At 45.9% G+C, this 27,420-nt stretch overlaps 1 protein-coding gene across 1 annotated transcript in view; it reads right to left on the minus strand.

Annotated features, from left to right (window-relative positions):
• The window catches only part of EIF2AK4 (eukaryotic translation initiation factor 2 alpha kinase 4), a 77,829-nt gene that overhangs the window by 26,510 nt on the left and 23,899 nt on the right, over positions 1-27,420 (minus strand). Inside the window, exons 10-25 of the mRNA XM_083166683.1 lie at positions 26,881-26,990; positions 26,378-26,535; positions 24,675-25,093; positions 23,228-23,291; positions 21,780-21,863; positions 20,473-20,595; positions 19,491-19,595; positions 19,337-19,397; positions 16,351-16,430; positions 15,510-15,611; positions 11,846-11,896; positions 10,163-10,399; positions 9,739-9,814; positions 8,342-8,463; positions 7,485-7,534; positions 4,851-5,019 (exon numbers count right to left, since the gene is read on the minus strand). Coding sequence (XP_083022809.1) covers positions 4,851-5,019; positions 7,485-7,534; positions 8,342-8,463; positions 9,739-9,814; positions 10,163-10,399; positions 11,846-11,896; positions 15,510-15,611; positions 16,351-16,430; positions 19,337-19,397; positions 19,491-19,595; positions 20,473-20,595; positions 21,780-21,863; positions 23,228-23,291; positions 24,675-25,093; positions 26,378-26,535; positions 26,881-26,990 — 2,011 coding nt within the window. The remainder of the gene's footprint in view (positions 1-4,850; positions 5,020-7,484; positions 7,535-8,341; positions 8,464-9,738; positions 9,815-10,162; positions 10,400-11,845; positions 11,897-15,509; positions 15,612-16,350; positions 16,431-19,336; positions 19,398-19,490; positions 19,596-20,472; positions 20,596-21,779; positions 21,864-23,227; positions 23,292-24,674; positions 25,094-26,377; positions 26,536-26,880; positions 26,991-27,420) is intronic.

Here is a 27,420-nt window from a genome sequence, read left to right on the forward strand (position 1 = left end):
TTTATAATCGCATCGCATTGTATGCCATATACAATGCCATTCAATTTTAACATTGTATGACATCGAGGGACATCGCATCGCATGCCTTATGGTCTGCGATGCGATGGGCGCCGTGATAGTACACAAGTACCGATTTTTTATTAGGACATGTACCAATTTTTCATTGGGAATAAGTATAAATAAAAAAAAAAAAAAAAAGGATGTAAAATACAATCCTTATAGTGACCATAGAGATTCCCGGAGGATGTCAGGATAATGTTACCGGCCTAACTGCAATATGCCAACTGAAGTTTTTGGAGAAGGGATCATGGTATTGGGGCTGTTTTTCAGGGTTTGGTCTAGACCCCTATCTCCAGTGAAGGGCAATGTTAATGCTTCAGCATACAAAGACATATGTGTATATATACACACTGAAAACCATACATTCCATAAAGTGAAAAAATATATATTTTCTTGCTAAAATCACTACTGACAAGATGTGCAACTGGCACTACTGGGGACAAGATGTGCAACTGGCACTACTGGGGACAAGATGTGCAACTGGCACTACTGGGGACAAGATGTGCAACTGGCACTACTGGGGACAAGATGTGCAACTGGCACTACTGGGGACAAGATGTGCAACTGGCACTACTGGGGACAAGATGTGCAACTGGCACTACTGGGGACAAGATGTGCAACTGGCACTACTGGGGACAAGATGTGCAACTGGCACTACTGGGGACAAGATGTGCAACTGGCACTACTGGGGACAAGATGTGCAACTGGCACTACTGGGGACAAGATGTGCAACTGGCACTACTGGGGACAAGATGTGCAACTGGCACTACTGGGGACAAGATGTGCAACTGGCACTACTGGGGACAAGATGTGCAACTGGCACTACTGGGGACAAGATATGCAACTGGCACTACTGGGGACAAGATATGCAACTGGCACTACTGGGGACAAGATATGCAACTGGCACTACTGGGGACAAGATATGCAACTGGCACCACTGGGGACAAGATATGCAACTGACACCACTGGGGACAAGATATGCAACTGGCACCACTGGGGACAAGATATGCAACTGGCACCACTGGGGACAAGATATGCAACTGGCACCACTGGGGACAAGATATGTAACTGGCACTACTGGGGACAAGATATGTAACTGGCACTACTGGGGACAAGATATGTAACTGGCACTACTGGGGACAAGATATGTAACTGGCACTACTGGGGACAAGATATGTAACTGGCACTACTGGGGACAAGATATGTAACTGGCACTACTGGGGACATGATATGCAACTGGCACTACTAGGGACATGATATGCAACTGGCACTACTGGGGACATGATATGCAACTGGCACTACTGGGGACATGATATGTAACTGGCACTACTGGGGACATGATATGCAACTGGCACTACTGGGGACAAGATATGTAACTGGCACTACTGGGGACAGGATATGTAACTGGCACTACTGGGGACATCAGAACTGTAGTGGGAATATTTGATAATGTGATACAATAGAATAAAAATGTATGAGGCACACCAAGCACAATGAGTAGAGGACACGCTGTAAATGAATGTAAAAAACTCTTTATATATATAGACAAAAATTAAATATAAGAATAAGGTGGGTAATAAACTAAAATTGGAATATAATTAACATTTATACACATACATATAGGACCACAGCTTGAAAAAGTCTCCAGTGTTTGGGAGACGAAACGCGTTGCCCCACTTCCGCCAGTTTACTCAGCAGACTTGTGACGGACTTCCGCCCTCATCCTCAGTCCCAGGATCCCTTCCCGTGATCACACCCGGCTGGAGGCTTCTGCCGCTTCTTCAAACACACAGCCCGGCGTACAGCTTTACACAGAAACCGGCTTCTGGCGCGCACCTACTCGACAGGCCATCTACAAACAGCCCGCTGAGGCACTACCTCCCTCAAGACGCAGTGAGTGTTTCCATACCCGCAATTCAGAGCGCAACTCACAACTCCTGCTGTTTGGGCTTATTACTAACTGTGCCTGCTACGCTATACTAACATATAGACGCCTGCTTATTTGTCCTGCCTACCAGCACCTGCATGAACTCTTGTGCGTGTTAGCTTACATGCTAATTCAGGTCAACTTGGCTCTATAACCCTTTGCTGCTATAAGCTTTCCACTGTGTATATTCCAAAAACGGCAATCCTCTGAGGGGACATTCCTATTTTTATTATTCAATACCACTCTACCATTCCTGCTAGGACGCCAGCTTACTGTGGTTTATGAAATTGACCAAGTCTGCTATTTTTATCCTCATCATACTGGTCCAGATATTAGTAATTTTTACTGTGTATTAACATATGTAATTGTGTCCATTATACTCCAATTTTAGTTGATTACCCACCTCCAATCTTAGCAGATTATTTGTGGTCCTATATGTATGTGTATAAATGTTAATTATATTCCAATTTTAGTTTATTACCCACCTCCAATCTTAGCAAATTATTTGTGGTCCTATATGTAAGTGTATAAATGTTAATTATATTCCAATTTTAGTTTATTACCCACCTCCAATCTTAGCAAATTATTTGTGGTCCTATATGTAAGTGTATAAATGTTAATTATATTCCAATTTTAGTTTATTACCCACCTTATTCTTATATTTAATTTTTGTCTATATATATAAAGAATTTTTTACATTCATTTACAGCGTGTCCTCTACTCATTGTGCCTCATACATTTTCATTCTATTGTATCACATTATCAAATATTCCCACTACAGTTCTGATTGACAGCGCAGTGTGTATCCTTTTACATACAATTGTTGTGTGAAGGAAAACTAGCTTTTTTCTTCCATCTTTTGAAGTCTGGCAGACTTCTCACTTCTGCAGCAGCCAATCAGAACACCTTTTTTCTAAATTTACTTATTAAGAGTTTTTTATTAATTGCAGACCCTTTACCAATTAGCGCCGGGGCTCTTAGGAGATTGGGTTGTCCCCTTTCTCTTAGGAATACAAACCTCCACTACTGGGGACATGATATGCAACTGGCACTACCGGGGACATGATATGCAACTGGCACTACTGGGGACAGGATATGTAACTGGCACTAAACATGTGCAAGAAAATAATAGATTAGCAATAAATTCTGTGTCTCAGATAGAACACAAACTTCATGTTTTGAAACCTTGTTTTATGCACAAATAAAATATATATTGTGTATTGTATGGGCTTGATGTGTTTATACAACATAAATGCAAGAACCCTCAAGCTACATCATTGAAATATAAAAATATTCTGACATATGGAATAATCCATTATCCAAAATTCTCCTGGTACCGAGCACATTGGATAAGGAACACTCAACCTGTATAAGGAATCTCAGTGCCCTTTATCCAAATGCATTATTTCAAAAAGAGCGCCAGAGTGAGTCGCATTATACTAACTGAGGGCTGAGGTGACGCAATGAGAGAGTGGCCCAGTACAGAATAGGGGTAGGATGGCGCAGAGTGGCGGGCAGGAGTAGTGAGGGAATGTGACTCTGGGTGAGCCAGCACATGTCAGGTTCCTTTACTAGTAGTTATAGTGAGAGACAGCGCGTGCCACATTTCCCACAATCCTCTCTGTTTAGCGTAAGCGTGCAATGATCGAACTAGTGAGGAAGAACGCAGCTGTACTCCCCACAGGCAGTGATGTGCAGTCTATATGGATGAGATAATCCTCGTTACGAGATCATCATGTAAGGAAATCTTTCGGGTATATTCAATTAGTGTTGAAACTGCCGTCTTGCCGAAAAGACGGCAGTTTTTCGACATGAAAACATCGGAAGGGGTTCCGATGTATTCAATTTTAGCTTTTTTCCCCCCGGCATTTCGGAATGTTTCGACATGCTGAAAAGCAGGTGGATTGACGGAAGAGCCGCCAAAACTGCTGTGTTTCCATCATTCTCAATCCGGCATAACAAGATGTCGGATTGAGGCAGGGAGGATGGCGCCGGGTGAGCAGCAGCTTACACAGCACCGTCCTCCTGTCCGCTGCTGCCCGCACCCTCTCGCCACCGCCCGCACCCTCCCGTACATACCCGGCGCCGAGCAGCTCACCCGGTCCATCTAGGCTCCCCTGTCGTCCTCCGCCGTCTCCCGCACTCACCCGTTTCGAGCGCCAGCCGGGTGAGTGTCAATCATCGGCCAAATCCGACATTAGGATTTGGCCGATGAATTGAATAATGGATGCCGGATCCATTCCGGCAAAATGGATCCGGCATCAATTGAATATATCTATTCATCTGTTACCTTACTATAACATGCGCTTAGAGCTTTGCGCCCAACTGTCAGAGTACCAGTGGGCGGGACTCCGATGTCTGTATACGGACTGTCAGAATTCCGACTGTCGGGACGGCATACCACACCAGTCGCTTGTGATGCCCCAAACACTACAGGACTGACATACAGCTGGGATTTTAGAGGAGGTGATGGGGAGCATTGCACATGAGGAGGTAAAGCGCAAGAAACTGCAAATAATAAATAAATGTCTGCCCTGTTTTCTGGATGTGTAAAAGCCAGTGACGCTTCATTGTGATTTACCCAGACATCCTAAATAACCAGGGGGGGGGTGAACGTGTCTCTGAGTGATCCGATGATGCGTCTTTGGAAGCAGCAGCAGATCGGAGAGACCAGCAGTGGCCATTATCTTCGCAAGATGACTCCTGTACTTTTTTGCATATTTGCACACTCACCGCAGCGCGCAATCAGCACCCACCTCTAAATGGGCCACCATATTCTCAGAGAACACACTCACTTTAGAGTCCTCCACATGTCAATATCGGGCCAAGTATTCAATCGCTTTTTATAGAAACCAGTTAGTACCTGTAGAACCGGAAATTCCTGGATCATCTCATAAATAGTGTAGATGGTCTCTGCAGTGGGCAAGTAGCTGCTCCCGGATGAGGTAATGACATCAAACGCACATTCCGTAAGTTCCTTCGGGTGACACCGATTCAGCTTCCGAGGCCTAAATACTCGCTCAATACAGTATCTGTTATAGAATAAAAAACGATTTTCAGAATCAAATGTTCTAGGCTAGATGTACAAATGTGTCCTTTGTTGACGCGACAACAGCCCCTCTCAGTATGCCAGGTCCTGTCAGACTCTGGTAGTGTTGGGAGTCTTTTTCCCCCCAAAATCTTCATCATCTAGGACAGTTCATGTTTTCCAGGTCACCCGGCAGGTGGACAGATTATTTACGGACACATTTTAAAAGATCCACAGGTGGGGCTAATTACTTCACTTGTGATTCTGTGTGGAGACCTGGAAAATGTGAACTGTTGGGGGGGTCCTGAGGACCGAGGTTGAGAACCACTGATCTAGGACACACGAGGAGACTGCGCTGGTAATTTGATATGCGACACTTGTATATCTGTGTGCGACTCCTCTCGCACATTGCCCGCGACATTCTCAGTTGTCAGCACCAGCAGTACAATGGAGGACTTCGCAAGTGAGGGTCAGAATGCAGTCTGGCTCCCACTCTGTCGCTGCTGGCATCGGCGAGTGTATATGCTGGCTCCCCCTGCCAGGTCCCATCCGCTGCGATGTCAGTGGACAAACATTGCGTAGTGTGCACCCAACATTAAAGATACCGTTTCAATTCTAGCTAAATATCTGTTAAAGGGCCAGATTATCTAAAGGCCCCCATACACTATGCGATTTTCGGCCGATTTCATCCGATTTCGGCCCTTTGGGCCGATAAATCGGGTGAAATCGGACCAAAATCGCATGTGTTTGACATCTGATCTGATGCGCGGTCCCGCGCGCATCGGATCGGATCACGGCGTCGGACCTGCAGAACATAAGATATATCGGAATCTGAGCCATCATGGGTGCTTTTTAGCACCCACGATGTTCAGATCCAATATATCTTTATAGCAGCGCCCCCCGTCCCCCGCATTGACGGCTCCCGGCAGAGGTAGTGCAGGCGGGGACCGCAGGCGTCGCAGAGCAGAGACCGTCGGCGCGGCGGGAGAATAGAAAGAAATCCTATTCAAAAGACCGGACGGCTGCTGATTGGCTGAGCTCAGCGGCCGCCCGGTCTTTTGAATAAGATTTCTTTCTATTCTCCCGCCGCGCCGACAGGCTCTGCGATGCCTGCGGTCCCCGTCTGCACTACCTCCGCAGAGAGCCGTCAATGCGGGGGGGGGGGTGGGGGGGGGGGTGGGGGGCGCTGCTAGTAAGACAGGGGGGTGCTGCGGGGGACACAGAGTTAGCAGTACAAGAGCCGGGCAGGAAAAGCTGTCAGCGCTGGAAAAAAAAAAGCCCCTACAATGAATGGGCAGCCTGTGATTGGCTGAGCGCTCTCTCAGCCAGTCAGCAATTGGCTGAGAGAGCGCTCAGCCAATCACAGGCTGCCCATTCATTGTATGGGCTTTTTTTTCCAGCACTGACAGCTCCCGCCTCCCCCTGCCCGGCTCTGTCACTGTCCCCCGCAGCATCCCCTGCACGCTGCCTTAGCAGCGCCCCCCACCAGCAGCCCTGTTCTGCAGCCCCCCCCCTGCTCCCCGGGTTTACATGTGATAAATCGAGACGATTTATCACATGTAAAAAATGGCACATCAAGTGCCAATCTTATCAAGCTCCCCCGGGGAGCTGCCGAGGAAGCTCAGGGGCGACTTGTCCTCAGGACAAGTCGCCCTAGTGTATGGGGGCCTTAAGCTTCAAAAGTGATAAAATGGAGAGCTATAAACAGCCAGCCAATCAGCTCCTGCCTGACATTTTTCAAACACAGTCTGTGACATAGCAGGTAGGAGCTGATTGGCCGGCTGCTTATCACTCTCCATTGTATCACTTTTGAAGCTTAGAGAATCTGGCCCACAATCTTTATGAAAGTATTATTTTTCAAAAAATACAACAACTGCACACATACAAATATTTATTCCAAAAGAACGTGGATGACCCAAAATAACAGTATAGAGATTCTGTTCAGCAATGTGCCACCTGCATCACATACATTTGGCAAATAATTCTAAAGGCCTACTCTAGTCCGATTTGGCCACTTTTCACCTGATTCCGACGTATCGGGCAGGGAAATCAGTGAAAAAGTGTCCAAATCAGATGTTTGCTGCACATCCGGCCTCCGAATGGGTCACATGCGTTATATCACATACAATATATCGCATGAGATCCTGCTGCCCGGGAGGCTCAATGGCTCTTGGCTGCAACTTCTCCTGGGGAGAAGTCGCAGTAATGTATAGGGGAACTTAACATTTTAGAATTGAGCCTGCCTAGGTTTGATATGGTAACACAGTATTAATAAAACCTATTGTACTAGTAAAACACAAAAGATGTGGGAAGTACTGTATATCACTAAAATATGCATTTGTTTTCATTCTATTTTACCCATTTTTGTTCTACATGTGTGAGAACCGGACCATAATCCTCTGCTACAGTAGTTACCTCATTTTTATCCGAATCAGTTAAAAAAAAAACAACAAAAAAAACGTTGATTACCTTTTTAAATTGGTTACATTATTTCTTGCAACAAATCGTGCAAAAGGGATCTACAAAAGATAGCAAAAGATGATCGTTAGCTTACAGTTCTACAAATCTATTCTAGGTGTGATTGTTCAGCAACAAATCTCTGAATAAGGGAATGGGGCAGATGTATTAAGCCTTAACAAGAGATAAATGCAAGGGTGATAAAGAGAGATAAACGTTCAGCCAATCACATCCCAACTGCCATGTTCCAGGCTGTGTTTGAAAAAAAGTCAGTAAGGAGCTGATTGGCTGGACGTTTATCTCTCTTTACCACCCTTGCATTTATCTCTTGTTAAGGCTTAATACATCTGCCCCATAGTGTAGTAGACATTGTCTCCTGTAGCTTACACAGCCTACCCTCATGTCTAACTTGTTCAGACTCCCTCTAAAATACTGAAGTGGAGGATTTCATATAAACAGTGATGTGTCTCAGGGGAGTCCAACACTGACACGCACTGTAATCAGGGGTTCTCAAACTCGGCCTTTAGGACCCCACACAGTTCACGTTCACAGTTCAGTTCACAGTTCACGTGCATTTATTACTCATTAACACATTTTAAAAGAGTCACAGGTGGAGCTAATTATTTCACTTGTGATTCTGTGAGGAGACCTGGAAAACATGCACCATGTGGGGTCCTGAGGACCGAGTTTGAGAGCCTGTGCTATAAAGGGATGTATCTGTTGCTGCAGATAACTGTAGACTAGGTTCCGGTTGGGTGAGAAGGGTTGGGCTGGGATTTATAAACTACAGGCATTATAGGATTTCACAATGGGACTGTCAAGTCTGGATCCTACCTAGAGCAATGCTGCACTGCCGACACACAACCTACCCTGAGATTGTAAGGTAGGGTCACTAGCATGCCACTATGGTCCATAAAACATGCAGAGTCGCCACTCTCAGACGCCATCTTACTCCGAGGCATTAACAGCGGTGTATGTAACTTCACAGCTCCTAAACCACAGCAACAGAGGGAAAACAGACATAGGCTGTAACACAGGACTGGTATCTAGAATAGTCACATGTAACACTATCTGTAATCTGCACACAATCTACTTCCCAATGTGACCGAGAGGCCATGGAATATACTGATGCTCATTACCAGCAGCATAATTCCATCAGTAATGCAGGGAACATGCCATTGGTATTTCACATTACTTACCTCTCCGGGGAGGTCCAGCGATGCCCCTCTCCTCTGCCAGCAGGGGGCTGTTGTGTCATGATTTGCAGATAGAGTAATGGACATGATGTAGACCAGGGGTTCTCAAACTCGGTCCTCAGGACCCCACACGGTTCACATTTTTCCAGGTCACACGGCAGGTGCACAGGTGCACTCATTACTCACCGACACATTTTAAAAGAGCCACAGGTGGAGCTAATTATTTCACTTGTGATTCTGCGAGGAGACCTGCAAACCATGCACTGTGTGGGGTCCTGAGGAACGAGTTTGAGAACCTGTGATGTAGACAATAACTCGGCGGGGACTTCAATGAAGCCAGAAACGCCATTGTGTGTGACATAATGAGGGGAGGACGGAACCAGTTTTAGAAGTGACAAAAGGTACTAGTGGGGGAAGTTGGGGGACGTTTACTAAGATGGGAGTTCTATTTCACATGGGATGTGCAACCAATCAGATACTATCTATTATCGCCTAGAAGGGGCTAAATAAATAAATAAGAAGTAGGTTCTGATTGGTATAGAACTCCCCATCTTAGTAAATTTCCCAACGTAGATCTAATCACGGGCAGTACGGACGGTGTAATGGTTATCATTACTGCCTCACAGCGCTGAGGTCATGGGTTTGATTCCCACCATGGCTCTAACTGTGTGGAGTTTGTATATTCTCCCCGTACTTGTTTGGGTTTCCTCCGGGTACTCCGGTTTACTCCCACAATCGAAAAATATACTGGTAGGTTAATTGGCTCCCAACAAAATTAACCCCATAATGTCTGTGTGTGCGTGTACATGTGGTAGGGAATATAGATTGTAAGCTCCACTGGGGCAGTGATGTGAATGTTCAACTATACTCCGTAAAGCGCTGCGGAATATGTGTGCGCTATATAAGAAACTGTTAATTAATAAATAAATAATCAATCACTGGATATTACAACCGCAAGGAGCGTGCCAGCGTTGGATATTGAATTTTACATGTAAAGTTCTTGTACCTGTGCGGTTACTTATTAAACATCTCACGAGACCCCTGAGAACATCAGATTGTCCTGAACTTACCGTGTCTTTTAAACACCCGACAGACCGTCTCGCACACGTGGTGATGAATTCTAGATGACCGAGCAGAGAAACTTCCCTGTAAAATAATAAAAACAGTTGTGAATCTTCAAATCTCTGTTTGCCCTGTATCAGGAACTTGACATTGGGGACAAACAAAATGTGAAACTCAACATAGTCGTCATGGACACGGTCAAAGTGTACCGCTGCACACTATTCTATTCTCCCTCCATGCCCTAGTGTATGCTAGAGCATGAAATACCGCCTGTCAACACATGTCGACTCATGACCACCTTTTGACTGTCGACCTTGCCATTGTTGACGACTTTCAAACCCTGTCAACCGAAGCCATGTCAACCTTCAGCGGTCAACTTTATGCATGTCGACGTAATATGGGTCGATGGAATGATAAGAGAACAAACTGTACCTTAAATATATCACTATCGTAGGTGTAGTCCATGGCCGGTGATATGCGCTGTGAGAAGATCTGGTTGATCATGGTGCGATAAGCCTTCCCATCTATATTGGCTAGGGTATGGTGTAGGACTTCATGGAGTTCAGACTCTTCCATCTGTGGTGGGGGCAGGAGGTCACATTTCAGCAGCTCCATGGCGGTGGGCCGGGACGTGGGGTCATGATTCAGGAGCCAAGTGATAACTTTTCTCTGCAAAATAATATTTAGCTAAATGTCACTGTACATTGTATAACAGGAGAAGGGCAGATTGGGAGAGACATCTGTACAGGGACTAATAGGGCCTACACACGGGGTGATTTCATGACATTTTCTAAGAGATCTCACCGGATCACTTAGAAAATGCCCCTACACCGCTCTGAGTAGGCGCCATAGTGGTGCGCGGCCCCGCACGGTCAGGGCCAGTGTTCTCACCGGAGAACGCTGGCCCTGACAGATCGCTCAGCGCACAGCGCTGACACATTGCTGTGTTCTGAGCAATCTAGCATCGCTCAGCAAATATCCCGGTATGTAGGCCCCTTAACAAATGGAATACACACATTTTTGTATCAATAGTATGGGGCAGCACGGACAGTGTAGTGGTTAGCATAGCGGCTGCACACAGGGCCAGATTAAAAATGGGGCGGATGGAGCTGCAGTTTCCACATAGAAATAGGCCCATCTTCACGAGAGCATGATGGTAACCAGCTGGCCACACGGATGGTCATAAATCCTAAGTATTACAATGTATTTCTTTTATTCACCCCAAAACCGTGCAATATTTTTACTTTTATTAGAGGATAGTGTACGGGGTCTACATGTGTACATGGCACTGGCCACGCCCACAAAGCACCGGTCATTATGATTCTCAAAATACGCCCTTGGACATTTTTAGCCCCCAGGCCGGTGAGGACCTTAATTCAGCCCTGGTCTTACAGCACTGAGGTCATGAGTTTGATTCTCACCATGGCCATAATTTTGTGGAGTTTGTATATTCTCCCCATACTTGCGTGGGTTTCCTCTGGGTACTCCGGTTTCCTCCCACAACCAAAAAAATCTACTGGTGGGTTCCTAACAAAATTAACACTGTGGACCAAATGTAATAGCCTCGGAGTTTTGTCTTGTAAATAATCGCCCCTTTAAAGTAAAAGAAAAAGTTCGTCCGGTATCCCGCACGTACCCGGCGGAGTTGACCCTAACCCCTGCGATTGCAATTAGATCTTTAACATGCTGGGTGGCCCTCAGCATGCGATTGATAGCTGTAGAAGACTCTGCTATTTATTTACCTGACTAAGGCCCTATAAAAAAAAGGAGATTGCATTGAATAACCGTCCATCTCACACAGAGATATGGAGCAGACAGCGGCTGAAGATTGAGCAGGATCAGAAGGGTGAGAGTCTGAGGTGTATAATTACGGACAAGGTACTGGTGTGGCATTAAGAACGGGGGATGGAAACTCATTGGCCTTGTGTCAATGTTTACCTTTTGGGGTTGACCTACTGACGGCCTACCTAGACATGGTCTTTGCGCCATTTGGATACCCTCACTGAGACGGTATTTTGCAAAGTACTCTGTATTTAAAGAGGGAAGTCGTGGAGCTGAAACCTCAGACCACCTTCAACAAAATTTCAGTTCTACAACGACGCTTAAATATTTTACCTGTTTTTCGGTTTCTGGTTTCTCAAAGTCGTTTGGAAAAACTATGGAAGGCTATAGGAGAAAAGAAAATGCATGACAAAAATATTTAGCACTTTATTATACATGTATCAGTGTATATACACATTCCAAGGGAAATGGGTACTTGTGTATTATAACGGCGCCCGTGAAATCGGCCGCAAATCGGCCACAAAAATCGGATGTGATTTAGCGGATGATTTGTGCACACCTCCACTATCCAAGTCAGCCCGTAGCGTGGCGAGCGGACGCGGTACGCCTCCTCCCGACCTGTTTATACCCCCACTATCCACATCGCCGTGGAGTTGACTTTATAAAGCACGGCGAGCCCGAAGCGTGGCGAGCGGACGCGGAAAATGATCACGAAGCGTGGCAAGCACAGTGAGCCCCGCGAGGGGACACTGATTACTTAACGTGTATTCCGCGTCCCCTTGCGGGGCTCGTCACGCTTCGGGATCGGTGGCTCGTTGCGCTCGCCACGCTTTATAAAATCAACTCCATGCCGACGTGGATAGTGGGGGTATGAACAGGTCAGGAGGACGCATTCCGCCACCGCTCGCCACGCTTCGGGCAGACTTGGATAGGCAGGAAATCGCGGTAAATCGGCAGAAAATCGGCCGCTAAATCGCATCGTGGATCGAATCGGCCGCAATTCATTCTATTACACATGGGATTTTGCTATGGGCAACCAATCAGAATCTTCTTCTTATTTATTTAGCACCTTCTAGAAGATAATAGATAGTATCTGATTGGTTGCCTATATAGCAACATCCCATGTGAAACAGAACTCCCATCTTAGTAAGTTTCCGCCTCTGGCTTATGGGATGTCACAAGTAAAGAGCTTATTCATATTGTCTACACAAGTACTCATAAGGAAATGTTTAAAAAGCTTGCTTCCATACAGGTGTTTGTATAAGTGTGTGGTGTTTTACCATCTGGGCACTATTAACAACTAAACTTGCTATTTACTTACATGGGAGTGTTGAAAAAAAGGAGAAAGGAAGAGTCTGTTTATGGCGCAATGAACAGACTCTTCGTTTCTCCTTTTTGTCAATATTTCCAGTTCACCAATAAGAGGTTGCACCCCCTGAAAAATAATAGGGGACACTCGTGAACGATATAGTAAACCAGTCCTTGTGCGGTTGTCTTTTTTGCATCTCTACTTACTAGAAAAGATCAGGGCCCAAATGTAATCCGGTGCCAGACTTGGAAATTGCAGAGACTTCAGCACACTCAGATTTAGGGGGACATTTACTAAGAATACGAATGCAAAAAGTTGCATTCATATTCTTAATACGAATGAATACGACTGCATACCTCATATGCTTTGTCGTGTTCCGGAGGGGGATTTAAAAAGCAGTCAAATACGACTGCTTTGTAACCCTCCGATGTCATATTAATTCGCATTAACGGCCGTATATACGGCCGCTAATAAGAATTAGTGGAGGCAGCCTGCACGGATCTGACTGATCCGTGCAGACTGCCTCCACTAATTCTGCACGGATCAGTCAGATCCGTGCAGGCTGCAAGGTGTAAAAAAAACAACAGCAACAGATCTTTCATCTTCTGCGCCTCTCATCAGAATGATTCTATTGGCTGCTCAGCGGCCAATCAGAAGCGCCGCTGAGCGGCCAATAGAATCATTCTGATGAGAGGCGCGGAAGATGAAAGATCTCTGCGCCTCTCAGCCTGCTGCGGGGAGCTGCCGGAATCGCCGTCAGCTTGAAGAACCTGTAAGAAGCCCTGGACTACGGCGGATCAAGACTGAAGAACTTCCATGGAGGACCTGGGCGAGTAGGATTTCCTTCCACAGATCCACCATGGATTTCTTCGGACCGGACACCGACCCCCGACCCCGGAGCCAGGGACCTACAGACGGGATCAAGATAGGTAAGTATCAGTATGTGTGTGTTATGTATGTATTAAAGTTTTATTTTTCTGGTGTGTCAGTGTGTGTTTATTTAACTATTTTTTTAACAGTGGAACTACAAGACCCAGCGGGCCCTTTAATGCCCTGCAGGCTGGAACTTGTGGTTCTCCAAGTCCCAGCTTGCATGGTAGGCTTGCTGGGACTCATAGTTCCACAGTTAAAAACAATAGTTTGTTCTATTTTTTTTACACACAATCAGCTCGATGCCCACCGCCCAGGGGCATCGAGGACAGCACCAGGCTTCAGCCTGGTCAGGTAAGTCCTGGAGGGGAGGGGGACCCCTTTATTGGGGGGTCCCCACTCCCCCAGGGCACCTGGCCAGGCTGACTGGTCAGAGGGTTAATGCTTTGGCGTCTCCCCCCGGCTGTGGCATTACCCTGCTGGCTGGTTGAGCCTGGGGCTGGTTCTTAAAATACGGGGGTCCCCTAGTCATTTTGTCCCCCGTTGGGAACCAGCCTTGGACCTGGAGCCTGGGGCTGGTTGTTAAAAATCAGGGAACCCCTATTTGTCGGGTTCCCTGATTTTTAATTACCGGCCCCGGCTCTTTCAGCCTGGTGCTGGTTACAGCTGTGGGGGGGACCCCACGCTGGATAGTGGGGGTATGAAAAGGTCGTAGGACGCGTACCGCCGCCCCTCGTGGGCTCGCTGCGCTCGCCACGCTTTGGGTTGACGTTGATCGTGGGGTGGCGTTAACAATTGTGGGGGCCATTTCACACTTCAAGGTGCCTATTTGGCCTCTGTGGGCCATTTAACATTGTTTCCTATGGAAAAATCGGGTCAATTGAGGCATTGAACAGGAAAATCGGGTCAATTGAGACATTTAACATTGTTCCCTATGGGAAATCGCAGGCATCGAGTCGGTAGCGTCGCACCGGATTTTTTAGTGCATTCAATGCCCGCGATGGGCGCCGTGCTAAGTAAAGAGTACCGTGACAATTCTTAACAATGCAAAACAAAGTTGTTTTGCATAGTAAAATATTGCCGTTTTAAATGTTGCTGCAATATCACAGAAATTGTGACACTGAAAACGTCGTGGACTGAAATGGGCTGAGGACTATTGGGTTTATTCTAGTTGATTCGATCAGGCACGAATTTGCATGCTTGCGCGTCAACCAGAACCCGCCCTGTGAATGGTGGTATGCCGGCCCACCATTCGCATGGTCGGGTACGTTCATATGGCATGCAAATGGAAGATTTACATATACACCCATTCGCATGACAGTGGGATCCTCCCACATCTTTCGATGGTCACCGACCACCATTTCACCATATCTTTTAGGATGCACATCAAGCAAAATTCTCCTGCACACTATTTTGCATTTATTCCAATCCACCCGATGTGTTTGAAAGGTCAATTAAACATCAGAAGTGATGACTCTTGACTCCTAGATATTTCTGTAGTTACTAAACTAATTAACACAGAAGTCATCTATAATAATAATAATAATAATAATAATAATAATAATAATGGTTGTCCCTTATTCAATTAAACCAATCATGGGTGTAATATCACACGTATCGACTAAAATACAATGGAAGGGTGATATAGAGAGATAAATGTCCAGCCAATCAGCACCTTACTGACTTTTTTCAAACACAGCCTGTAACATGGCAGTTAGCAGGTGATTGGCTGGATGTTTATCTCTCTTTATCACCCTTGCATTTATCTCTTGTTAAGGCTTAATACATCTGCCCCAATGTGAGCCTTATGAAGCGTACCTGTCTAAGCATGCTGAGCACGGTTATCCTTTCAGAACTTGTATCCATAGGTCTGTAGGACATCTCGAACAACATGATCCCCAGGCTGAAGAGGTCCACTTTCTACACAGAGGGCAGGAACGTGCATCCATAGATTAAAATGACATTCACAAATACTTCAGCTCACTGAATGGCATTAGTGAACACGGTACTTGTGTATTATCTGGGCGCCCGATTTTTTCATTGCATGCCACTACTAAAGGCATGCGATGCGATTTTTCATTGTAAAGACCCGATTTTTTTTATTGTATAGTCAACCATGGGTGATTTCATACCCCCACTATCCAACTACGCATGGAGTTGATTTTATATAGTGTGGCGAGCGCAGCGAGCCACCGAACCAGAAGCGTGGCGAGCGCATCGAGCCCCGCGAGGGGACGCGGATTACTTTACATGTATTCTGCGTCCCCTCGCTGCGCTCGCCACACTATATAAAATCAACTCCATGCGTAGTTGGATAGTGGGGGTATGAAATCACCCATGGGTGACTATACAATAAAAAAAAATCGGGTCTTTACAATGAAAAATCGCATTGCATGAATTGTATGCCACTATATTGCATGCGATGCAAAAAAAAATCGGGCGCCCAGATATTACATAAGTACCGTGAACACTACATGATAATAGAATTCAGAGATACTGGTTACATATATTTGTGCAAATGTATGATTTAAGCCCCCAAGCCGCCGTCAAGGCTTCTTTGTATATTGGGGGTCCCAAGCGCTATATCTAGTCCTTGTCCTGAATTTTATTATCACGAAAGTTATGTGGATATAAACAAACAGTTTCACATACTCATTACCTGGTTATAGGAGGCTTTAGTGTTCCCCTGGACCTCTGGACTAACGTATAAGGCTGTGCCCACCATGCCAGTGAGTTTTCCTGGGGATGAAAGTTCATTCAATGCAACTGTGGCAAAGGGCTATGGGCCAGATTCTCTAAGCTTCAAAAGTGATAAAATGGAGAGTGATAAACAGCCAGCCAATCAGCTCCTACCTGCCATGTCACAGACTGTGTTTGAAAAATGTCAGACAGGAGCTGATTGGCTGGCTGTTTATCACTTTCCATTTTATCACTTTTGAAGCTTAGAGAATCTGGCCCTATGTCCTTTAAGAGCTATGGCTAGAACAGTATAAGGGACAGAGCTGCTGCACATGCCCAATGGTGGCAAATGGCCTGCTGTATGTGTGGATCTGAGCACTTAGCCACATGACAAGATAGCAGCTGTCAGCAAAAGGAGACAGGAATCTTATAATGAGGTGGCAGAATGTGTGTGCAGAAAGACCAGGCCTGTCTTCCGGTTTATACTATAATGTATATTATGGGATATTTATCCTTTCCCTGACCTAGTATGGTTAATGATACAAGATAGATTTAATGTGTTTTAGATTCCCCCTACAGTCTATACTATAGAGCAGTGGTACTTGAACCTCAAATTTTCCCAACAGGTCATGTATTGAGGACATCAGTCTGTGGATGCAGGGGAGTAATTACTGACCCAGCAAAACTGATTAACTTACCTGTGCATGAATAAGGACATCCACAAAGCATGACCTGTTGGGGCTAGACATGAATGGCTGTCATTAGTGTCTAGGGGTGGCGGGGCACATCACTGCCATTAGTGTCTAGGGGTGGCGGGGCACATCGCTGTCATTAGTGTCTAGGGGTGGCGGGGCACATCGCTGTCATTAGTGTCTAGGGGTGGCGGGGCACATCGCTGCCATCAGTGTCTAGGGGTGGCGGGGCACATCGCTGTCATCAGTGTCTAGGGGTGGCGGGGCACATCGCTGTCATTAGTGTCTAGGGGTGGCGGGGCACATCGCTGTCATTAGTGTCTAGGGGTGGCGGGGCACATCGCTGTCATTAGTGTCTAGGGGTGGCGGGGCACATCGCTGCCATCAGTGTCTAGGGGTGGCGGGGCACATCGCTGTCATCAGTGTCTAGGGGTGGAGGGGCACATCGCTGTCATCAGTGTCTAGGGGTGGCGGGGCACATCGCTGTCATTAGTGTCTAGGGGTGGCGGGGCACATCGCTGTCATTAGTGTCTAGGGGTGGCGGGGCACATCGCTGCCATCAGTGTCTAGGGGTGGCGGGGCACATCGCTGCCATCAGTGTCTAGGGGTGGCGGGGCACATCGCTGTCATCAGTGTCTAGGGGTGGCGGGGCACATCGCTGCCATCAGTGTCTAGGGGTGGCGGGGCACATCGCTGCCATCAGTGTCTAGGGGTGGCGGGGCACATCGCTGCCATCAGTGTCTAGGGGTGGCGGGGCACATCGCTGCCATCAGTGTCTAGGGGTGGCGGGGCACATCGCTGCCATCAGTGTCTAGGGGTGGCGGGGCACATCGCTGTCATCAGTGTCTAGGGGTGGCGGGGCACATCGCTGTCATTAGTGTCTAGGGGTGGCGGGGCACATCGCTGTCATCAGTGTCTAGGGGTGGAGGGGCACATCGCTGTCATCAGTGTCTAGGGGTGGCGGGGCACATCACTGCCATTAGTGTCTAGGGGTGGCGGTGCACATCACTGTCATTAGTGTCTAGGGGTGGCGGGGCACATCGCTGTCATTAGTGTCTAGGGGTGGCGGGGCACATCACTGCCATTAGTGTCTAGGGGTGGCGGGGCACATCACTGCCATTAGTGTCTAGGGGTGCCGGGGCACATCACTCATTAGTGTCTAGGGGTGGCGGGGCACATCACTCATTAGTGTCTAGGGTGGCGGGGCACATCACTGTCATTAGTGTATAGGGTGGCAGGGCACATCACTGTCATTAGTGTCTAGGCACATCACTGTCATTAGTGTCTAGGGGTGGCGGGGCACATCACTGTCAGTGTCTAGGGGTGCCGGGGCACATCACTCATTAGTGTCTAGGGGTGGCGGGGCACATCACTCATTAGTGTCTAGGGTGGCGGGGCACATCACTGTCATTAGTGTATAGGGTGGCAGGGCACATCACTGTCATTAGTGTCTAGGCACATCACTGTCATTAGTGTCTAGGGGTGGCGGGGCACATCACTGTCAGTGTCTAGGGGTGCCGGGGCACATCACTCATTAGTGTCTAGGGGTGGCGGGGCACATCACTCATTAGTGTCTAGGGTGGCGGGGCACATCACTGTCATTAGTGTATAGGGTGGCAGGGCACATCACTGTCATTAGTGTCTAGGGGTGGCGAGGCACATCACTGTCATTAGTGTCTAGGGGTGGCGGGGCACATCACTCATTAGTGTCTAGGGTGGCGGGGCACATCACTGTCATTAGTGTATAGGGTGGCAGGGCACATCACTGTCATTAGTGTATAGGGTGGCAGGGCACATCACTGTCATTAGTGTCTAGGGTCGTGGGGCACATCACTCCTAATTGTGTCTTTAGTATGGTAGGTCAGACCATTTCCCATTTGTTCCTAACGTTACAAGGAGCTAGAACATTGCAGAGTCGCTGGCACCCCTGTGAATGACCTGATCAAATAAAAAGAGAATGGCAGCTTATTATAAGGTTCCCCTGGTTGGTGAAATAACAGCCACAATATTATTCTATGTCTGAGTACAATATAGAATAAGGGCATACTGAAGATGTGGTACAGGGGAGAATGGAGGAGATGTACCGAACCAAAACTGGTCTTGGGTACGTGAGTGAAACCAAATGTAATTCCACATCGCCAAGACACAATGAAGTATAGGGAAGTGCATGGTGTCATTCATTCTAAATCACGCAGAGAAGATACACTGGAACTAGGGAAAGATACAGTCACATGTTTATTAGGGACCAATACAAAAGCAAATACAACACATTACCTTCAGGATCAACTTTGATTAAGTCAGTGCGACCTTGGTCCTCTTCTTCTGTGGATTCTGTCTGCAAAACAAGATCAAAGGGAAACCATTACATACATATACTATATATAACTATACATACATACACATTTAATTTTTTACATGATGCACTCACTACATAGGCTGGGTGATCCGTCGCCAGACCAAAATCTCCTATTTTCACATGATCATCTGAATCTAAGAAGATATTGACAGGCTTTAAATCTCTGTGAATCATCCCCTGTAAGGCAGAAGGAAAAAATATTCACTCTTCAACCAATAGAACCATTAAAAAAATAACAGATCATAGAATGAAAATATGGATAATACTAGGCTTCAAAACAGCCTTAAACCATGTGACATTGTGGAGTCATTGATCGGATTATTGTATAACAGCTGTTCTTCTGCAGTGTGTAGCATATGATGAAAATACCTGTGTCCAATCCATAGGAGCCAACGCAAAATGCCGGAAACAGTGTTTTTATGAGGGTGGCACAGGGCAAAGCAAATGACCCAAAGCCGTTTACGGTCATTTTAAAATAACCACAAAATTAGTATTATTGTTTCATTGACTCAACTTCAACAAAAGCTGATGACAAATACATTTAAAGGCGCGATAAACCAGAATTCATCAGAACATTAACCCTTTGAGTGCAAACATTGGTGTGCGCGATCCTCAAAATATCCGCTAAAAATGCCAGCATTGCTCACAGCGACTGTTCTTCTAGTATAAATACATACAAATACGGCCGAGTCAATTCATTGAAGTTTAGTTAAATATTGCACCCAAAAATAAACAGTCGCTGTCATTCAAATCATCTGGATGCATCACAACCTGAGCGCATTGTTAAGCACTGCACATATATAAGGCATATGGCAGATGCACCTGACCGTTTACGAAGAGATTATGTAACCATAATACCAGTTTGCTTCAATTGTATGGATAAAATAGTCCACCAGAGGACTGATGGAGGAAGATTGTGCCCTGGAATGCAAGTGAGATTATTTGGGTCTAGTTATTGCTTGGTGCGGAAGTCCCAGCAGAACCTAAGAGACACAATAAAACTGGTACGTTATAAAGCACGGATATAACGGGGGACCTCAATCACTGCACTTGCCTGCTCATGAATGTAGGCCAGTCCATCCAGAATCTCCCGGAACAGCCTCCAAAGGCGACTGTTGTCCAGATATAATCCTTGATCTATAGTATCCCGTAAGGTGCTTTTCTCACAATACTCCATCTTAAAAATAAAGATAAAACTATTTTATATGATCGATAAATGATTTAATGAAGACCAGATATAAACCCTGGCCCTTATTCAGATCTGATCACAGTACAAATTTGTTGTTAAATGGGAAAAACCATGTGCACTGCAGGTGGGGCAGATGTAACATGTGCAGAGAGAGTTAAATTTGGGTGGGATGTGTTGAAACTGAAATCTAAATTGCAGTGTAAAAATAATGCAGCCTGTATTTACCCTGCACAGAAACACAATAACTCACACAAATCTAACTCTCTCTGCACATGTTACATCTGCCCCACCTGCAGTGCACATGGTTTTGCCCATTTTGAGAATAAATGAGATCTGAATAAGGGCCCCTGTCTGCAACCTTTAAGGGCCCCACCAACTAGTGCAATTTGGTGCCTTTTCATCCGAATCAGAGTAATTGGGCCGAGAAACCAAATCGCATGTGTTTAACCTCCAATTCCTATCGCACATCGGAACATAGCTGGGGATCGACATTGCTGCACCAAGGATTAAATCGGATACCATGGTGGGGAATGGGACCGCATGCAAAATACCCTGCCACTCGGGACCGTCCTGGACAGCTCCAAGGGTTTTGGTGGTGACTTCTCCCCTCTGAGAAGTTCCTACGCAACGCATCCAATCCCGAAGTCCCCATCTAATCCATGTCTAGCCTCTGTGGCTTCTGTATGCATGAATGTTTATCCAGTATCATCCAGCACAGGCTCGGCACCATGATCTGGGTAAGTGCCCATTCAGCTCTGAGGTCACAACATTTCCCAGCTCTATGGGAGAAGATAACACCTCTATAGAGTAATACTCTGCAGCGTTTTACAGTTGGAGCAGTATTAGAGTATTATAGAGTTGGATATCTTGTCTGCTAGGCAGAAAGTGTATAATTCTGTGATGGACAGGACACAATTGTTATGAAACAATGAGATGGAGTATTATTATTGATAAATACCCAAGTTCCCCATCTATTATAGTATGAAGTCAGAGACACTATTGATCAGCTCGGAGGGGGTAGAAGAATGCAATTTAATGAAACAAACCATTGTTACAGAAAGAGTGAAGGGTGAAGTTCCCATTCTGGCCACAGAGGGCGCGGTAGAGCTGTATTTACATAATAATGAACTATCACTTTACCAATAATTCCCATTAGAACAGCGCTACCCTACCTGAATGTACAGGAAATGCACAGCCTGAACGGACACTTCGGAGAGGGATTGTTTGGCTACTCCTGCTTTGTTCTCATCGTCCTCCTGCAAAGCGATAAACAGTCAGTACGTGTAGGGCAGGCCCAAATGCTTGGTCTGGTGTAGGTGTATATACACTTCATATATGAATATATGAAGTAGACAGCATCTAGACAGACAGTCAATAAGTCGATAACAAATGGTTAAAATGCAAAAAGTTGACATGGCAATAGTCGACAAATAATACCCCTTTCACACTTGCAAAAATATCCTGGGCTTTTGCACATGAACGCGCATCAACCCGGGATTTAGCTCAGTGTGAAAGGGTCTTGTCACTGCATCCTGTGTTCAGCATTCCGGGATTTCTACCCGGGTCCTGACCCGGGTAGATTACGGAATAGACACGGGATGCGGTGAGCGTGAACGGGTATTCCGGGTCAGCGTGACCCAGATCCCGTTCACTGCAGTGAAAATGCACCGCTGGGAGGTGCTGACATCTCCCAGCGCCGCCCCGGCCAAGCCTCCAGATGACGCCACCCGCCCGACTTCATTCCGGGTCGGGTGGCCAGTGTGAAAGCACTTGCAAGCCGGGTCGCACCTGGAACTTAGAACCCAGCTTGCAAGTGTGAAAGGGGTATAAAAAGGTCAAAATAAATTTTTTGGGGGGGATTTTTTATACTTTATAATCCACATGACTCCGATTGGGAAGGGTAAAGTGTCCAGAATGCAGCGGGACACTAAAGGCCCCCATACACTAGTATGATTTGGCTGCTATTCCCTGATTCCCACATATTGGGCCGAGAAACCAGGTGAAAAGTTTCCAAATCGGATCGGTTTGACATCCAATCCAATGCACGGTCCTGTGCGCATCTGAGTCGGAGATAGGACCTGCTGCATTTTTCAACCTCTGACTCGAACAAAATCCCGGTGGCGGGGAACGGGGTTGCATGAGATACATCACATGTCAAATGACTACATGCAGTCCCGGGCGGCTCAAGGGGGATTGTCTGGCCCTACACCGCTGCGAGAGGTCCCAGTAGTGTATTACCACCCTAATTTGTGTAGTCGGGACCATAAATATAGAACAAGATAAACCTTACATGTCACTGTACCTAAAGATCACATCTGATATATCACTGAAAACACTGATGCCCTCTACTACACCCCAGATGGCAGCAAGCAGACTGTGCAGGATATACTGTCACAGTCCTGGGGCGGTTGCTTAGAAGGAAGTGATGCTAATAGGATAGTTAAATGGAGAGGTGATGTCTGCAGTTTGTCACTGTGAAATGTCTGTAACTGCAGCACATCCACATGTAAATCACATTTGTGGTGTTAGATGTGGAGGGTGGTTTAAGAGAACAAAGTACCAAAGGCAAACAAATAAAAATAACACTTTGTAATACGTATGTATGTATATATGTAGTCACCTGATCAGGACTGTTCCCATCTTCGTTTTCAAAAATAATCTCGCTATCAGAGTCTGTTCCTGGCCTGCGTGAATAAGAGAAATGAATGAAATTGGAATTTCAGGGAACAAGAGAAGATGAACACACACAGAGCTCAGCAGTGGTCATGTTCTGATTGATTATTTATATATAACAAAAAAAATGTTTATTTGCAATCATAATTGTACACAAGCAATGAAAGCAATTTAAGGGAGAACATTTTTTAATTGGTCTTAAATAAAATAAAAAAAAAAGATACAAAAAAGATGGTGGGGAGGGTCTGGACTAGAACAGGAAGGAAAGTAGTGGGAGGAGTCAGAATAAAATGGGTATATAAGCAATAGCGGGTGTCAGTTTGGTTGTTGGTAAGAGGGTGGAGAAGTGGTGCAATGGCTCTGCCCTAGATCGCTCCAGTTCTACAACCAAGCCTGATAATAAGCGGATTCTTTGTACTCTAGTCTGGTACCGATCCTAACTACAAAGTAAAATACCCTCTATGTCCAGGTCTATAGTCTGAGTTTCTATAGACCCCATACACTTATGCAACTTCTCTGTGGGGAGAAATCACATACAATATCCTTTGTATTCCTCGGAGGGCAGAATTGCATATGATACACCAGGCAAAGTCCTTTTGTATACAATGTATCGTATGCAATCCCAGCCAAGGCTGCTATATCCGATAAATCTATAAGGCAACCCTAAGCACTCAGTGTCCTCGCCAGTTCCAGGTAGGACTAATGAGTTAAACACCAATATAAAATATCTAATTTAAAGATTTAGGGCCAGATGTATCAAGCTTCAAAAAGTGATAAAATGTAGAGTGATAAGCAAGTAGCCAATCAGCTCCTACCTGTCGTTTTTCAAACCCAGCCTGTGACATGGCAGTTACAAGCTAACTGACTGGTTGTTTATTACTCTCCACTTTATCACTTTTGAAGCTTGATACATCTGGCCCTTAGATGTTCACAGAATGAAAAACACACAGTCATATATATATATATTTCCACTAAAATTCCATCCAGAAAGATATTTTGTTCACAAACATAAGAGAAAATGAGCGGTTATGGGAGACTAGCGTACTCTATAGGGAACCCGGGAAAGCATAACACCCGCCCAAAGATAAAGTGCCTGTTGGTCTGATAGCAACCAATCAGATTCCACCTATTATCTTCTAGAAGGTGCTTGTTAAATAAATAAGTAGAATCTGATTGCTTGTTATGGGTAACATCCCATGTTTAAAAGAACTCCCTTCTTAATTTATCCTCGCCCGTGTAATCACGCAGCTCCGTAGATCAACACGTTTCGCTCAATAAGCTAGTATTGTCATTTAAACGTCAAGAGATGAAACGACTGCTACGCCAGAAAGGAAAGATAACACCACCACATACATAAATCATGGTCACCGCTATGATTTTCTTAATCAACTTACAAAAATGAAGGTGAAAACACCCCCTCTTCATCCTCCTCGTCATCATCATCATCACTTGAGTCAGAACTTTTACAGTGTGCACTTGAGGACCTTTCACAAGACGTGCTCCACTCAACGGAACTGGCCACGATTGGGGCTGGAGCGTTGGCCTCCACCTCATCCAGCAACCCCAGCTCGTTCTTCACAACCTGCTCGGGCTTCACTGCCACCTTCTTCTCTCCAGGGGTCCCAGGTTTGGGGGTGGAAGGAGATGGAAGTTCATGTTTTTCGATCCAGGCGTTGTAATAGCGCACAATGTTTTCATGGTTTAGTCGAGACAGCAACGTGACTTCACCTTTAATTCTCCTGAACTGCTTGCTGGCGGGATTAATGTGCACTCGCTTTACTGCATAATAGCAGCCGTCCAACTTGTTCTGGACCTAAAACAAAAAAACACAAAGCCTGTGAATTGCGTATGATTTTGAAAACTAAAAACAGTCCAAATAAGACAAGTTATGTGCTATAAAAACTATATTTTGGCAACACAATTCTTCGAAGACTTTCACAACGCCACCAATTTTTTAGTGTGGTACTTCCTATATAAAATGCAATGGTTTTATATACAATGTTATTGCCATTTTAAACTCACCCCCAAAAATATGTAGAAGCGCACTCGGTTTAAAAAATTACGGTTTACAGCCTTATTCTGGCATTTGTTGGCCCGCGTGCGTTTGCACGGGGCCGATGTTTGTGCATTTCTGCGCATGTGCGCACCCACGGTGAACAAACTTCACTGGGTGAATGTGCCCATCCTTGCAGGCGGAGGGCGGCGGACTTGCCCATTAGAATATGAGAACGCCCAGTGTTTCATGGGCGTTCTCATGCCAATGCCGCCGTGATGGACATGCTGGGGGCGGGCAGCTGACATCACCGGAGCTGCCTGCCCACTTCTCCCTGAGCGTACACGCATATGTAAGTTGCTTAGAGCAACCTTACTTATGCGTGCACCTTCCGATGGTCGGCGACCATCGAAATATGTGGGAGGGTCCCAGTGGCATGCGAATGGATGTTAATGTAAAACATCCAATCGCACCCATTGCGAACGTATGCACCTTGCGAATGGTGGGCCGGCGTACCACCAGTCGCAAGGTGGTATCTGGTTCACTCGCAAGGCTGCAAATTTGCATCTGAGCGAATGAACCAGAATAACCAGCCCCCTTTCTATCTCCTCCTACCTCCAATCTCCTCAGCTCCCTCTCCATATGGCATATGGTCTAATGATTTAGATAAGTCTGCCCAAGTGTGCATAACTCTGACCCTTCCACAACTCTGTGACAGACGGTCAGATCTAGGCCGGAGCTGGCCTTCCTCCCTGAAACCGCCTGGGCACACCTGCATTTTTCTGACACTCCCAGAAAACTACCAGTTACCGCCCCCCAAACACTGGCTTCCGCTCGGTCAGGTTGCAAGGAGATTGTGATCAGATTTGTCACTGATTTTTCCACTGTTTGGCCTCGCGCACGCCCACTACGACCCACACACAGTCATTCGATAATCGATAAACTTGCAAATTTGCTAAACAGCAATCAACTCTGAATAACCGCCAGAATACCAATGCACTATCATAAACCAAAAGAGGTGCAAGCTGGGTAATGCAAGTTCACCAAACTGAAGGTATCTGTGAACAAAAAGGCGCACAATTTATATGGATTTTTAAGGATTACCTTAATAACGGCTCCAAATGCACCTCTGCCGAGCATCTGTAACTCCTCAAACTCATGGAAGTAGCGGGAAAACTGCCTTTGTGATTCTATATGGAATGTGGCGTTGGATAAGGAAGTGCGGGGTATGACCGTCTCCGTGCAGTCCACGCCTGTGTAATCTGGAAATAGCAAAATACCATTTACTCCATGAAAACTGCCTGTAAGAGAATTCAGCATTCTCACCTATTTACTATTGTACCATTTACATTGATAGGGTATTTTGTGCTTTAATGGACTATACTGTTTGTGTTTCTCTTATTTACATATGCTGAAATAGAATTGCTGATGAGAATACATGGGATTAGGAAGCACAGAGGGAGATAGATGCTGTCCATTCGCTACACAAAGACAGGATCTGACCAATCAGCTCCAGACACAGACACTGCAGTCCTAACATTAGGTGTCAATCATAACTTTAATAATACAGATTGCAGGGTTGACCCCATAATGCTTCCAGTCCTTACCATCTGGACTTTCCTCACTCTCTGGACATTTCTGCGGCGGAGGATTGATGAAGCTGTGAGTCAGCAACTGCTGGGCACTCCATCGTTCCTGGTCTTCCAAGCAGACACACCTGACCCAGGACACAAGCTAACATCAGATCATACATAAAGGTATAACACAAACTAATCTATTGGCCAACGCCCTTTTACTATAATAACCGCAAGGCCAATCTGGATAGGGAGGAGGAGTTTATTTAAACCAGCATATTACATAGCCATGATGTACTCTCCATATTGAAGAATCAAGCCGGTGCACATGGAACGAAATCGTAACCCCCATCAACCAGATCATGGAATAGTTAAAGCAAATTTCCTATACAGTGAGTGCGGCCTTGGTTGTATTGAGGGGAGATTCCCCTGAGGAGGGCACTTATCAGTGATACAGGGGTGCCAGGAAGGACTATGGGGGGTATTCAATATGTGAAAAAATTTCCTGACGGGGGAAATATCAGTCTTCACCTATTCAATGCTGTTATTAATGACGGCATTGAAGAGTGTCCA

This window comes from Crinia signifera, chromosome 12 (assembly GCF_055691185.1).
Source record: "Crinia signifera chromosome 12, ASM5569118v1, whole genome shotgun sequence".
NCBI classification, from domain to species: domain Eukaryota; kingdom Metazoa; phylum Chordata; class Amphibia; order Anura; family Myobatrachidae; genus Crinia; species Crinia signifera.